Consider the following 13,635-nt stretch of genomic DNA (forward strand, 5'->3'; position numbering starts at 1 on the left):
TTACTGACAGTGCTGAACGACCAGAGGTGAATGTACTTAGATACAGCTGGTACAGCTAGTTCAACACTGCTGCTTGGTTTTAATTTTGTGACCTGTGGCCAAATCTGTAAATAAAGTAAAAACTACATTTTTCAATAAGGTATGTTTTAACTTTACTTCTACCCACTCACTGTTTAAGAGATGAGTTATCTTTTTACAGAATTTAGACACTTTCTAAGTTGCCTGATTTTTTTTAATGAATATATCATTATATACACATTCACAAAATTTACACAGCTTATGTCATACTGTAACAAACTGGTACATCACACGCAGAGAACAGCTTAGCAGTCTGCTCACAATGTTAAAAACCAACAACAAAACACCATTATAGAAGGACAAAGTTCTATTATACATAATCTGTACTGAAATCATAAGCATCATCTTCCTCTTCAGTCATTTTATCCAAGATGAAAGATGGTGCAGACTGCTTATCTATATTGGAAAGAAAAAAGAGGTGTTTAAAAACAAAAATCAAAAGCTACTGTACTGCTTTGTTAGAAGATCCCTCCACCCAACTCACCTGCTTCAGAGTCCTCAGGCAGTGCCTCGCAGGCCTCTTCTGCAGGGGACATGTCTGAGCTCTTTTCCTGTGGGACAGAGAAACAGTGTTAGTAAGCCCTTGTGTGCTCATTAATCCAAGTTAATTACATACCCAGAAAAAAGTCTCTGGAGGTACACATTAATGGATGCACAAAATCAAGACTAATGATTGCAAGCCTTAAACTTCTAAATTGTACGAGGCTTTTTAAAGTCCTGAAATATTTAATTTCTATTTCTTCCTTCAGCCCCTTCCCCTCTGTTGTACACTGTAATGCCAGAAAGCTTACTTCAGCTTAAACATCTCACGCACAACATACTTACATCACCTTCTTCGTCAACACATTCCTGGTCAGTGTTGACATCTTCATAGTCCCCCGCCGCCTCCTGCTTCGGTTCTTTCTGTTTCGGCAATTCTTCAGGTATGTCCTTTTCCTCTATCACTCCATTTGTCAGACCCGATGACTGGAAAAGGATGCTACTGGCTAAACGAGGGCCCCTGATGGCTAGGAAAGGTAAACAGCCCGTGTAAATAGATGAGACCTTTATTGGCCTGTAAGCTTATGAAGACAGTAGTTAAACACAAGCCGTGCTTACCTTGTATGCTGTGTGCATTGCTCTTTTCCAGTTCTTCCAGATTAAAGCCCCATTTCATGTCTGTCACAATGCTCTCATTAAAATGTGGAGGAGTCCAGGATGTAGGGGGATGGCAAAAGTAACTTAAGAAGGCACTGGTATTAAAAATAAAGTTTGTCAAAAATCAGTTCCTTTATTCTATGTGGTCATCAAAAAGCCAACAGAAAGAAGCCTTACCCTGTCCACTCAGACCACAGCAGTTTGGCAGCACCTTCTACATTTGGGGTTCCACCTTTTTGGTGCAGTCCTCTTCTCTGAGCAAATGAAGTAAAAAATTCCAGAGAATTCTTAAAGTCTGGGACAGTAAATTTCAGTACCACCTTATTAAAATAAGAAAAACAAACTGTCATCTATCTGATATAGTACAGATGTTAAAAAAAAATGCTTATAATGAAAGACAAGATGGAGCTCAAGGGAAGGGGATTCTTTTTACCTGTCGAGCATCAGCATGGGACAGGATGGTGCTAGCAGCCTCCATTGGTTTTACTACCTCAATACTTGCTAGACTTCTCAGAGCGAGTGCAATAGCAGAGTTAAGTGGAGACACGATGAAACTTGGACTATCTATGACTGTGATTTGTTTGTCCAAGGGGACAACCTGCATGCTCCTGAAACAAGAAAGATGGTAACTGACAGGCACTGGTTTTCCTAAAGGCCAAGAGACACAACGAAGCTCAGGGTTGGATTGAACAAACTCAGCACAGTCTGTCAGATCCACTTTATCATCATTTGCTTCATGTTTATCTAAAACTTAACAGCACACCCTCCTCTTCTAAAGACAAAACACTACGTGTTATAGCTTACATACATATTGACCTAAACACATGCTGTTTCCTCTGTCGTATCTCCCCTCTTCTACCTGGCAGACTTCTATTCATGTCAAGTTCAGGTTCAAACATCACTTACTCTAAGGCAGCTTTTCCTTCTATGAATCTATTTGTCTTTCAAACTAGATTGTGGGCAGCCATTCTACTCTAATCAGTTCTTTCCAAGCCTAACACTTGCTTAACCCTGTTCCTTTCACTAAATAGAAAGTTGAGTAAATAGAAATAGAAAACTGTCTCCCTTAAAATAAACAAAATCATACTTACCTATAATGAAATATTGCAATTATGGAACTCAATTTACCTTGTAAGTCCCATGGATACACCAACATTGCATATCCGTTCTTGTTTTAAGCTATTGATGATGCTGCTTTTCCCCACATTTGGGAAACCTACAAATGGGAAATCCACAGATACAAAAGGCATTATGTGCTGGTAATTATAAAATCTCCACTCCCTTATTTTATGCCTGCCTGTTTACAGCAAGATCAGAGTTGGGTCTGAGCATCTTCACTTCAACATTAAAACTACTCTTAGCATCTTCATTTCTTGTACAGGTAATGAAAGAGCAGGAAAAGATTATTAATTCAAATAAACCAGAGCTCTTAGAAGCTAACATTACCTACAGTACCGACTTATAAGACATAAAATATGTTGAACTGAAACTCACCAATTACCCCAACGTGAATGGCTTTGCCATAAGTCTCCTGAAAACCTCCAAGAAGCTTCCAAAGGCCTTCTTTTCCAACACAGACTTCACTTTTGAATGCAGCAGCTTTCTTCTTTACCTTCATAAGTTAAAATTCTAAATAATTAGTTTAACTACTTCTGACAACCCACCAGACAAAACCCAAGCAATCTGGCTCCAGAGCCCATCTATTAAAATCACCACATTCCATTACCTTTCAGATTATCCCTGGATGAAATCAGAGTTGGATCTTACAAGTTTTCATTTTTTAATCAAGATTTTGTACACTCATCATATTTCACCCATCTGAAAGATGAAAGAACCACATTTCCCACCACTAAATTAAGGGTACCTTGATTCTCTTCCCTTTGTCCTTCAGATTTGCTGAGGCTTTGAACACCACTGTTGGCAATTCCTTCGTCAAATAACTTAGCCAGTTCTCCAAATTCTCCTTTGGTACCAAATCTGATAGGGATTAGGAATAAAACACTGTTCCAATTTGGTCATTTTGTTGAGATAAATTTGCAAAGTCTAGTAAACTATGGATTTCATTCAGGTTTGCCTTTTCCCAGTTTTTTCAAAAGTATCTAAACTAGAAGATGGGGAGAGGGTCAGCTGCCTACCATGCTTCTGGTTAACAGGGTTCATTCAGTATGTACACCTCTGTATTTCTTTAATTCCCCTCTGCACTGCTCATCCTTTAAGGATTAAGTCAACCTCTAGAATATTACCGTATAACCTTAGGGCTATGTTTCCAGAATTTACTATCAGGTAGCAGCCATGTTTACTGACCCCAACTGTAATTTTAGATCCCATCCTTACTTTCTGTTTCACAGGTTTCGGTTTCTGGGTGTTTGTCCCCCCTGCTCAAACCCAGATACATAATCATGTCTCATCTAAATAGTGCCACATGTCGACATTGTGCAGGTGTGCAGAATGTGGCACTCTGTCATCATTTCCTACGTGAAATATACTACACAGTAAGCTGAGTATAAAAGCTTACACTCTTAAATAAGACAAGGTGGTTAAGTACTGAATAGCAAAAGAACAGTACAAACCAGTTAATTCGCTTCTAGAAAACATCTCCAGGACCTCCTTGGTGGTGCAGTGGTTAAGAATCCGCCTGCCAATGCAGGGGACACGGGTTTGAGCCCTGGTCTGGGAAGATCCCACGTGCCGCAGAGCAACTGAGCCCGTGCACCACAACTACTAAGCCCACGTGCCACAACTACTGAAGCCCACATGCCTAGAGCCCGTGCTCCGCAACAAGAGAAGCCACGCAATGAGAAGCCTGCACACTGCAATGAAGAGCAGCCCCCGCTCGCCACAACTAGAAAAAGCCCACACACAGCAACGAAGACCCAACGTAACAATAAATGAATAAATAAGTAAAAGTATAATATAGTAATTAAGGGGGAAAAATTTTTTTCCACCCCACTGCCCAGCACTGTCTTTGGCAACAAGAGCTCATGCATATGCATTGGTTTTGTTGAGGTCAGAGTTGGATCTTATCAGTCTTCAGAGACAATCAGACGTTCAGATGTTTTCCTCATACCTCACTAGTGCATATGGAACATAAGGAGCAATGTTTTCGCTTACCTGACTTATTTAATACAAGTACCAGCTTTTTCTGTCCACCCTTGACAATGGCTTCTTCTACCTGGGGACACCTGCAACCAAGAGGATCTCTGGCATCCAACACCTCCAGCACAACATCTGAGGCTTCAATCACCTGTCAAAGCAGAAGCTATCAGAACACCATCCCTTGCTCTGGCACCACCCTCCACATAAGTACACTGGTGTTGTCTACTTTGCAACAGGGTGAGCTCAGAGTTGACTCTCTTAAAAAAATTTTTTTTTTTAATTCTTTTTTTTTGGGGCTGCATTGGGTCTTCGTTGCTGCACGTGGGCTTTCTCTAGTTGCAGTGAGCAGGGGCTACTCTTCACTGTGGTGGCTTCTCTAGTTGCGGAGCATGGGCTGTAGGCACACGGGCTTCAGTATTTGTGGCACACGGGCTCAGTATTTGTGGCTCACGGACTTAGATGCTCCCTGGCATGTGGGATCTTCCAGGACCAGGGCTCAAACCCATATCCTCTGCATTGGCAGGCAGATTCCTAACCACTGCACCACCAGGGAAGCCCCAGAGTTGAATCTCATATCTTCACTTTGGTGTGAATGATGTTCACATATTTATTTCTTACATGACAGTAAGACATAGGTTTGTTCAGTGGCCTCTGATCAAAGTGGATTTCAAGAGTGGAAACATTCCCAACTATCCTACACCAAGACATCCCCTTGGCCTCCTTCACTTAGGTTTCAGCAAAGAACTTTAGAGACTCTTTTGTACTGCTCCTCTAAAGTATTTCCTTCTATTTAAAAAGCCACTGTGTCATAATATTTTATCACAAAATGCCACTTCTGTAAATCATGCTTACGGGGAACTGTTCCCATGCAAAAAAATTAAAACCACAAGAATATTTCCTTCAGTTAAACATATCAGAGTAAGCCAACTTGCTGAAGAATTCTTCCTGCTCAAGAGAACTCTACTTCCACCTCTACAAGGTTGGTGTCAGGAGAGAAAGAAAAAAAAAAAATTCTAGTCTTTTAAACCTCATTACCACTTTCAGACACTAACCTAGACTATGATACCTTTTTAAGTTCCTGACAATACAGCCTCTTCGGATTCTGTTTGCTTGACTTGGCTTTCTTAGCTTTGTATTGCCCAAATTCCTAGGTGATAAAGACAAGGGGAAAGGACACAAAATTAGTAGGTCAGTAGATGTAACCTATTTCTCCATTTTTCATGACTGTAATCATTACCTCTTTCACAGGTTCCATGTTAGATAGCTCAACAGCAGGGTCAGTTTCAAGTCTTCTTTTCTTGTCCTGTTCCTTCTGCCTGTCAAGTTTCTGCTGCTGTTTCAGTTCTTCAAGCTGTGTTCAAGCCACAAGAGAAATGGGAGAGCCAAAGTGACCTGATATTGTAACTTTACTTTGAAAAAAATACACACACCCACACATCACTTGTTGCACATTTTAGCTAATGCATTTTACCCGCTGTTTCCTTAACTCAGCTTCCCGAAGAAGAGCCTCCTTAAAAGGAGCACTGTTTGGAACTCCCAGGTCTTTCCTAGGCTTCTTTCGACCCCGTTTTTTAGCCTCTTTCCTCAATTTTCGATGGTGCTCTCGAACCTATCATAATAAAATTTTATTAGTTAACAAAAATACTAAACAAAATTCATGTGAGTAACCAATCTGGCTACAGTTTACTTATATCTGTAAAATGACCTAGAAACATACAACTTGAACTGTAACAATGCAGAGAACACACATACTTATGTATGAAACAGCAAGAAAAAGTCACGAGATTCTTTTTGCAGCAATTGTTACCATACTGATCAAAATTTAGACTCTTATCACTGAATTACTTCTGATGCTTAAGAGCTTGTGTCATAGTCTATCCAATCTCCGTTTCTTGAGGTGAAATCATACTAATATTAATCCAGACCTCTTTGTGCAGGAGGGGTGGGGCAGAAATCAGTTTAGCATTATACTTGGTATAACTCTTCCAAGAACAAGACTTACCTTTTTTTGGATTTTATACCGCTTATGGCAGGTCATGCGTTTACTTGCTTTCTTTAACTCTGCAAAGCAACATATCACAAAAGGGTTCATTTATTTACTGTTTTCTTTTTAATTAATTTTATTTATTTTTGGCTGTGTTGGGTCCTCATTGCTGCGCATGGGCTTTCTCTAGTTGCGGTGAGCGGGGGCTACTCTTCGTTGTGTTGCGCGGGCTTCTCATTCCGGAGGCTTCTGTTGAGCCACCAGGGAAGCCCTATTTACGGTTTTTTTAAATCCACTTTATCCACAAATGATCAGTTTTAGTTTCTGATGACTGCGCTCTAGGGTCACATCCATGTTTGCGTTAAGTAATTAACTGGCTCTGAAACCTAATTTAAAAATCTTGCGGGGAAGTTCCCTGATGGCACAGTGGTTAAGAATCCGCCTGCCACTGCAGGGGACATGGGTTCGAGCCCTGGTCCGGGAAGATCCCACATGCCGCAGAGCAACTAAGCCCGTGGGCCACAACTGCTGAGCACGCGCTCTAGAGCCCGCGAGCCACAATTACTGAAGCCCGCATGCCTAGAGCCCGTGCTCCGCAACGAGAAGCCGCCGCAATGAGAAGCCCGCGCACAGCAATGAAGAGTAGCCCCCACTCGCCACAACTAGAGAAAGCCCGCGCGCAGCAACGAAGACCCAACGCAGCCAAAAATAAAAATAAATGAATTTAAAAAAAATCTTGTGGGGTGTGTGGTAAAAATAAACACAGACCACTCAAGTCCCAAAGACTCTGATTCAACAGATCCGTTGTAGAGCCCAACTTCCCCGCTCCCACTCTTCCCAGATTATACTGGGATAGCACACAGGAGCGTATAAGATCCAAAAATACAGCCACTTCTTGTCAAATAGCACAAATCACAAAGGAGGAGCTAACAGTGGGTTTGAGAGGCGGCTCTCAGATCTCACCAGGGCCGGATCAAACGTGGCCGCACAAGGGAAAACGCTGCGCCTGAAACCTGGCTCAGACATTGACTGGGTCCTCACGAGACTCTGGCCCGACCTTCAACCTTGGGGCCCAGCCTTCTTTCTGTACCACAGGCCCGCGATTCACGTGGAGCCTTCCAATCCTCAGTTCTAGGCGGGATCAGGGCTACGGCCTCCCCGCCGGCCCTCCATTCACCAGAGACCAAGCCGCAGAGGAGCGCCCTGGTGGGTTCGTCGACCATCAGACACAGAGGCCCCTCCAAGCCCGCCCTCTGACCACACTCACTCGGCCGCTTCATACTGCAAGTCGGAAGGGCTGCGCCCGCAGTTGCACCAGCGCTCACAGCCACAAAGTGCCTCCGCAGGCGCCACGTGCGAACTGAGACCACGGGCGAACCTCACGCACTCACGCTGCCGCCGTAAAGCGCGCCGCCGCCTGCCCGCGTGCGCGCGCACGCAGTGTCGCGCGGAGCCAGGTTCGCTTGGCGGCCGCGGGGCTGGTTTTGCGGCGGCACCGGGAGGGGTGAGGGCGGTGAGGGCGGCGGGTGCTGGAGCGACGGTAGCGGCCGGAGGAGCAATAGCAGCAGCCGTGGCGGCTACGGGGCGGGGCGCGGCGGTCGGTGACCGCGGCCGGGGCTGCAGGCGGCGGAGCGGCTGGGTAAGGCCGGGACCGGGGCGGGCGGGGCCGCTTCCTCTCGGCCGGCTGCCGGGCCTTTGTGTGGGCCCGGGCGGGCGGGAGCAGCGGCGGAGGCCCCGCCCCGGCCGTCGGGATGCGCCGGTCGGGCCGGGCGCGCGGGGCGGGGCAAGGCGGCGGGCTTCGGGAAGCGCCTGGCAGCCTTGCCGCACCTGCCGGCCGGGACAAAGGCGCGCAGCGGCCCGGAAACTCCCCGCGCCCCGCTTTCCCGCCCCCCGCGGCTGGCCGAGCTCTCGTCGCGGGCAGGTTCAAAACTGTCAACGTTTTTCTTAGTTCCCAGTACCGGTGACAGGTTGGGAAAGTCTTTCATTTCCTTCGCAGCTCAGGGCCTCCTTTTTTTGTTGTCGTTTCTTGACGGTTCAGACACAAACTCTCCTAGTAAATTTTTTTTTAATACTTTCTGGATGACTCTGTTCAGACTGAGTATTTTTATCAATGGGACTTGTATTTATCGTGGAGCCCAGGTATAGTTTCTTATATGCAACACCACAAAGAATCGAGGTTTTCAAATTGTGTGTTTCTGGTTTTTAATATTTTTTCGTCTCAAAATTTTTTTACTGAGAAAGAAGCATAGTTTTGTTATTGCAGGGTAGAAATTGGTGACTTAAAGAGGAAGAAAGATTGGCAAAAATGTAGAAGAATTCCTGAAAAGCAAATGACAAATACACGGTATAGTGGATATAGAAATTATTACTACAATTATAGAAACATATGTTGAAGTAAAGCATTTTTATTAACTTATTTTCCAACAAACTAAGACTCCTCAAAAATGATTTCAAGGTATTTTTTTCAAGTTAGTCGTGAGCTCTTTTCCCAAGTATAATTCAAAAGCAAATTGGACTCAATACAAAAGAGTAGTATAATTTCTGCCATATCACCTGTTAACAGATTGCCCATATTTTAGATCCAAAGGAAGATTGGAAGGTATCTTTTGAAGAAGTATGTCAAATCAGCAATAAATATGTGTGGATAAATAGAAGGGCTTTGACCACTTTCTTTGGCTTTGGGAGTGTACAGAATATCTTAAATATTCATATTCTATGCAGATCGCCAAGATTAGTAAATTGCTATCTGTATGATAGACTACTCTCAAGGCATCCAGCATCATGTGAGAGAACACTGAATTGGGAGAATATTCCCTAAGTTAAAACACAGGCTGCAACATAATACATGTGGTTTGTTCATGCTTTTTTTTTTTTTTTTTTTTAAAAGAAAGGCAACCAAGGCATAGAATAAATACTGAAAGCTGTGAACGCCAACGTTAAGGGTGCTTTTTCTCTGGGAAGTTGGATTATAAGAGATTTTTTCCCCTTTTGAATCTTCTGTTTTCCAAAATTTTTGTTTTAAACGTGTATTACAGTACTAAGAAATACTAGAAATACAGGAGAGTACTAAAAGTCTGTAAACTGTCAAAATATACTATTTGGGGCTTCCCTGGTGGCGCAGTGGTTGAGAGTCCGCCTGCCGATGCAGGGGACACGGGTTCGTGCCCCGGTCCGGGAAGATCCCACGTGCCGCGGAGCCTGTGCGTCCGGAGCCTGTGCTCCGCAAAGGGAGAGGCCACAGCAGTGAGAGGCCCGCGTACCGCAAAAAAAAAACAGTATATATATATATATATATGTACTATTTGGCTATACTGAGTAAATATTTTCCCAGTTGCACATTGTAAAGTTATTCTTTACTGTCTACTGTAATTTATCATTGGTTGTTAGAGTTTTGGACATCTGACTGTAATCAGTGCCATTTAAAAACTTGTAACTAAGTTTCAGAATCTTTTCTCTTTATAGAAAAAGAATTACTGAATGGATGCTCACAGGCCTTTGAAACTGCAAACTTTTTTTTAATGTCTCACTTAAGTGCACTTTTAATATGTTTTATTAAATAGATAAGTTGATCACTGAAACTATGCTATAAGTCAGGCTACAAAAATGGATAAAGTGCTGTTCCTGTGCCCAAGACAGCGTGCAATCCTAGAGTGAAAACTTAACATTTTTGTTGTGTTTTGACATTTCAAAGTGATTTCACATACATTTTTCACTGTCATAACAATCCAGGGGGGATATGTACACTACTGTTCTCATTTTAGAAATGAAGAAACAGATCTGAGAGGTTGTGACTCAAGCAACATCAAACAGATAGAGATGGAAGACCTGGGTCTCTTATCCTGGTCTTCTAAACTCAGGTCCTATTGCTCCTCCCACCCACCTGGCCACATTGCCTTTCTAGCCAAACTTCCAAAATACATGTTAAAATGTGTTCCTTGGATGAGAAAATATTCGAAAATTATCCTTAAGTTGAATCTTTTTTTTCTTATCAAAGTAAATTAATGATTTACATTTTTTGTCATTTGATTTTCAGCGGATTATTTATAAAAGTAATTTTGACCTCCTGCCAAATGGTCGAAGGCTTTTTTTTTTTTTTTTTTTTTGTAACCTTTCTAAAGTTGTATGTGATATCTTTTCAGTGCTGATAGGACTTTTGGAGAGAAATGTCTTTCTCTGAATTTTTTTGGTGGGGAGGAGTTTTCCATACTCTTTGCTCACATGAGCCATTCTTGGTTTGTTCCAGCTTGGTAACACTTGCTGTCACATGTGAGCCTTCCACATGTGTTCACTCTACATTCCAGCTCTGTGATTGAACTCTGCTCTTATTGACTAGGGGGCAGTTGGGCAGGCATGCTTCGTTCCTGGAATTGACAGTCATTCCGTGTGAGTAAAGGGGAACCTCAGTGAGGCATCTTTATGCATGTGAAAAGCATTTGGTTTTAAAATGGAAGAAATGTCAGATACTGTTAGTGCCTGAGCCTTTGCAGCTGTTTGATTGGCGCAAGAAAACTGATATGCCTATTTTCTCCAGATCTCTTATCTTTAGCAGTTCTGCTTGAATGTTTTCTGTCTATTCGTACTCATTTTTACTCCTTTGACCCTTCTTTTTATTTCCCCTGTCTCTGCCTTGTTCTTCTCTTTCAGTTTTGAATATATTAACACTGAATCAGCACTTCTAAAGCCCTGCCTTCTCCCACTGGCTTCACTTGGCCTTCAGACATAATGAGGAGACTGGCTTTTCGAGGAGCTGGTTGTGCTCTGGTAAAGCTGGTAAATTACTGATCATCTACACCCTTTCCCTTTTCTGTCCTTCCTTGCCTTTTCCCGTCCACCTTTCTTAAATTTTGTTATCCTTTTCGTAAAGATTCCTGCCTTATGTTCATCAGATTCACTTGTGTCCTTGTCATAGATTGTTTACAAAAGCTTGGTCCTTAGTTTCTTCATTTTAATGAATTGACACCAGTTTATCAGCCTTTTATAAAACAAACAAAAATCAACAAAAGTTGGCTGGCCTTGGCCTAAGCCCTTTGAAGCTTTAGCCAGTTGTGGCCGATGGCAAACTAATACACTGTATAACAAACCAAGTCCTAGAGGAAGGAACATCATCATATTAGGCTCTGTTTTTAAACACCATGTGGACTGTAATTCAGAGGAAGAGATAAGAGACTTAGTTTGTTTGTTAGTTGATTACCAGAATTTTTTATTTATTGGTTTGTTTTGCTCCTGCTTTCTGTTTCCTGGAGATCCCCAATTTTTCTCTCCATACTAGTGACAACCCATTCTTTCAGCTACTGGTGTCTTAGTTTCCTGAAATTGAATGTTGATGAGTGACACTGGGATCAGTTTTTTCTTTTTGCTTTAGAGAAAGGCCTGTGAAATCACAATATGCTATTTGATACTGTTTTTAAATTGTATAAGCATTGTAGGACTTTCTCAGGTATGCACCCTTACCCTCTAGCTGTAGCAGATCATTTCAGTGGTTGCATTTCTTGTGTTATAGTCAAATATATATATATTTGCAAAGCTGTGTTAAGATTACTTAGCAGCCTGCCTAAAACTTAGAGCAAATATTTACATGTTTCTGGGAGGCCAAGGAGGGCCTAAAACCTCACTTCTGGGGTGCTCTTCAAGATCATCTACTGAAATGTAAAGCTGTGGATTCATGGGGATAGAGTACCTCATAACTGAAAAGGAGGTTAGTCTGGATTGACAGAAAAGTTTCAAAATGCAATTTTGCTACTTTAGCATAGGTATGGCAAGTATGTTGAGTGTTTTCTGGAGTATGTCTTGTGGATCTTTCTTTAATGAATGGAGAAAATTCATTTTCAGTGTGTTAATTTTAGGGTACATCTAAAATGCTAGAAGGTTAATCCTCTGTCCCCTTACCCTTTTGCACTAATTTGCCTCAGGGTCTGCTTCCTGTTTTTTGGTTTTTGTTTTTTTCCAACATCCTGGCCCACCTGGAAAGTGATCATAATCATAAGAAACACTGGGGAAAACAGATGAGGCTGCTGACTCCAGAGGTGACCACCTTAGGGACTCTGTCCCTGAGGCCTGCCTGACTGCCTCAGGGGCTGAGGGATCAGTACCTCCAACACACCATTATATGTGGGTGTACCGTTATATGTGGGTTTCCAAATTCCAGTCCAGGGTGAATTTGGGGCCAGAAGTGGTTGAGTCATTCAAAATTGGTAAATACAGATGAGTATACTGTTGCTGAATTTGTCCCATCCAAGTTGAAAGTGTAGCATTCTGGTAAGTGAAGGGGCTAAAGCAAGGTCCAGGACTTGCATTGAAAAAAACATAGTTAAGCTTCTTTGAAACAGTGAAAATATTCTCCTAAGTGAACCAGAAGCTTTGTGGCAAGTGGCCAGCTGAGGGCTTGGTGGCAGAGTATAAAATTCAGTGTAAGAACATGGCTAATTATTTCTTATAGAAGAAGTTGGATTCCATGGGTTCCAAGAGAAGAAGAGCTACCTCCCCTTCCAGTAGTGTCAGCGGAGACTTTGATGATGGGCACCATTCTGTGTCCACGCCAGGCCCAAGCAGGAAAAGGAGGAGACTTTCCAATCTTCCGACTGTAGACCCTGTAAGTAACTCAGATCACAGTTTCTGCCTTCTGCACAATTCCCTACCTTTCCTTTAATGATAAGCAGTTAAGATGCAAGGCCTCTCAGCTTCTTTTTCCTCTGGCTTGATATTCTTAACATGAAAAGTATACACTTAGCCGGAAGTCTTACAGTAATAGTGTAATTTAATATTATGAAATAATAAAGAATATCATTTTTGTTACATTATATAGTCATTCGAGTAAATGTGTGCTTGTCATGTGCCAAGCACTGTTGTGGTGATTGGGATAAAGCTATGTGTAAGACAAGCTAGTTTTTCACATGGAGCTTAGATGCTTCTGTTGGGGAAGCAGAATGTAAACAGATGAACAAATAAATAATAAAGTATCCTCAGCTAGTGATGAGTGCTAAGAAGAAAAGTTTGGATGATATGGGCTGTTTTGGCCCATACCTTCAGGAAAGATTTCTCTGTGATCAGAAGGCTGCTGCCCTGCAGAGCACTGGGAAAGGGTGTTCCAGGCAGAGGGGCTGGATCAGGAGTGGATTTGATGGGTTATGATTACAGAGAGATGGTCAAGAGGGAGAAGGAAACTGGCAAAGTCTGCCCAGCCAGAGTATACCCTACGTACTCTGTGTTAGGAGTTTAGATTTTATTCTCTGACTGGTAAGAAGCCCTCTATTGGATGATTTTTAAACAAGAGTGATATGAACTAATTTTGTTTAAAGGAAAAGAAAATCAACAGTAACATATTCTGATGAAAGATTTAATCA

At 42.4% G+C, this 13,635-nt stretch overlaps 2 protein-coding genes across 6 annotated transcripts in view; one reads left to right on the plus strand and one right to left on the minus strand.

Annotated features, from left to right (window-relative positions):
• Positions 1-210: 210 nt before the first annotated feature.
• GNL3 (G protein nucleolar 3) lies at positions 211-7,575 on the minus strand (the record flags this gene model as incomplete). 2 transcript variants are annotated; one of them, XM_079713366.1, is made up of 15 exons in its annotated part: positions 211-474; positions 563-623; positions 904-1,085; positions 1,177-1,310; positions 1,393-1,535; positions 1,649-1,823; positions 2,344-2,431; positions 2,710-2,827; positions 3,080-3,192; positions 4,327-4,459; positions 5,378-5,458; positions 5,549-5,662; positions 5,783-5,920; positions 6,314-6,372; positions 7,563-7,575. In XM_079713366.1, 15 exons carry the CDS (start codon positions 7,573-7,575, stop codon positions 389-391), a joined length of 1,638 nt encoding a protein of 545 aa, XP_079569492.1. In that variant the 3' UTR covers positions 211-388. The 2 variants fall into 2 exon arrangements, with proteins under 2 accessions (XP_079569492.1, XP_079569491.1); XM_079713365.1 differs by having other exon boundaries at positions 563-629.
• Positions 7,576-11,017: 3,442 nt separating this feature from the next.
• PBRM1 (polybromo 1) overlaps positions 11,018-13,635 on the plus strand; it is a gene marked incomplete at both ends in the record, with an annotated part of 99,242 nt that continues 96,624 nt past the window's right edge. For 3 of the 4 annotated variants that reach the window (XM_079713332.1, XM_079713333.1, XM_079713334.1), the window contains one exon: positions 12,747-12,884. In XM_079713332.1, coding sequence (XP_079569458.1) covers positions 12,747-12,884 — 138 coding nt within the window. Of the gene's footprint in view, positions 11,066-12,731; positions 12,885-13,635 lie in introns of those variants that run through there. The other variant, XM_079713335.1, reaches the window with a different exon arrangement.

The sequence above is a fragment of the Hyperoodon ampullatus genome (genome assembly GCF_949752795.1).
Source record: "Hyperoodon ampullatus genome assembly, chromosome: 10".
In the NCBI taxonomy this organism is placed as follows: Eukaryota; Metazoa; Chordata; class Mammalia; order Artiodactyla; family Ziphiidae; genus Hyperoodon; species Hyperoodon ampullatus.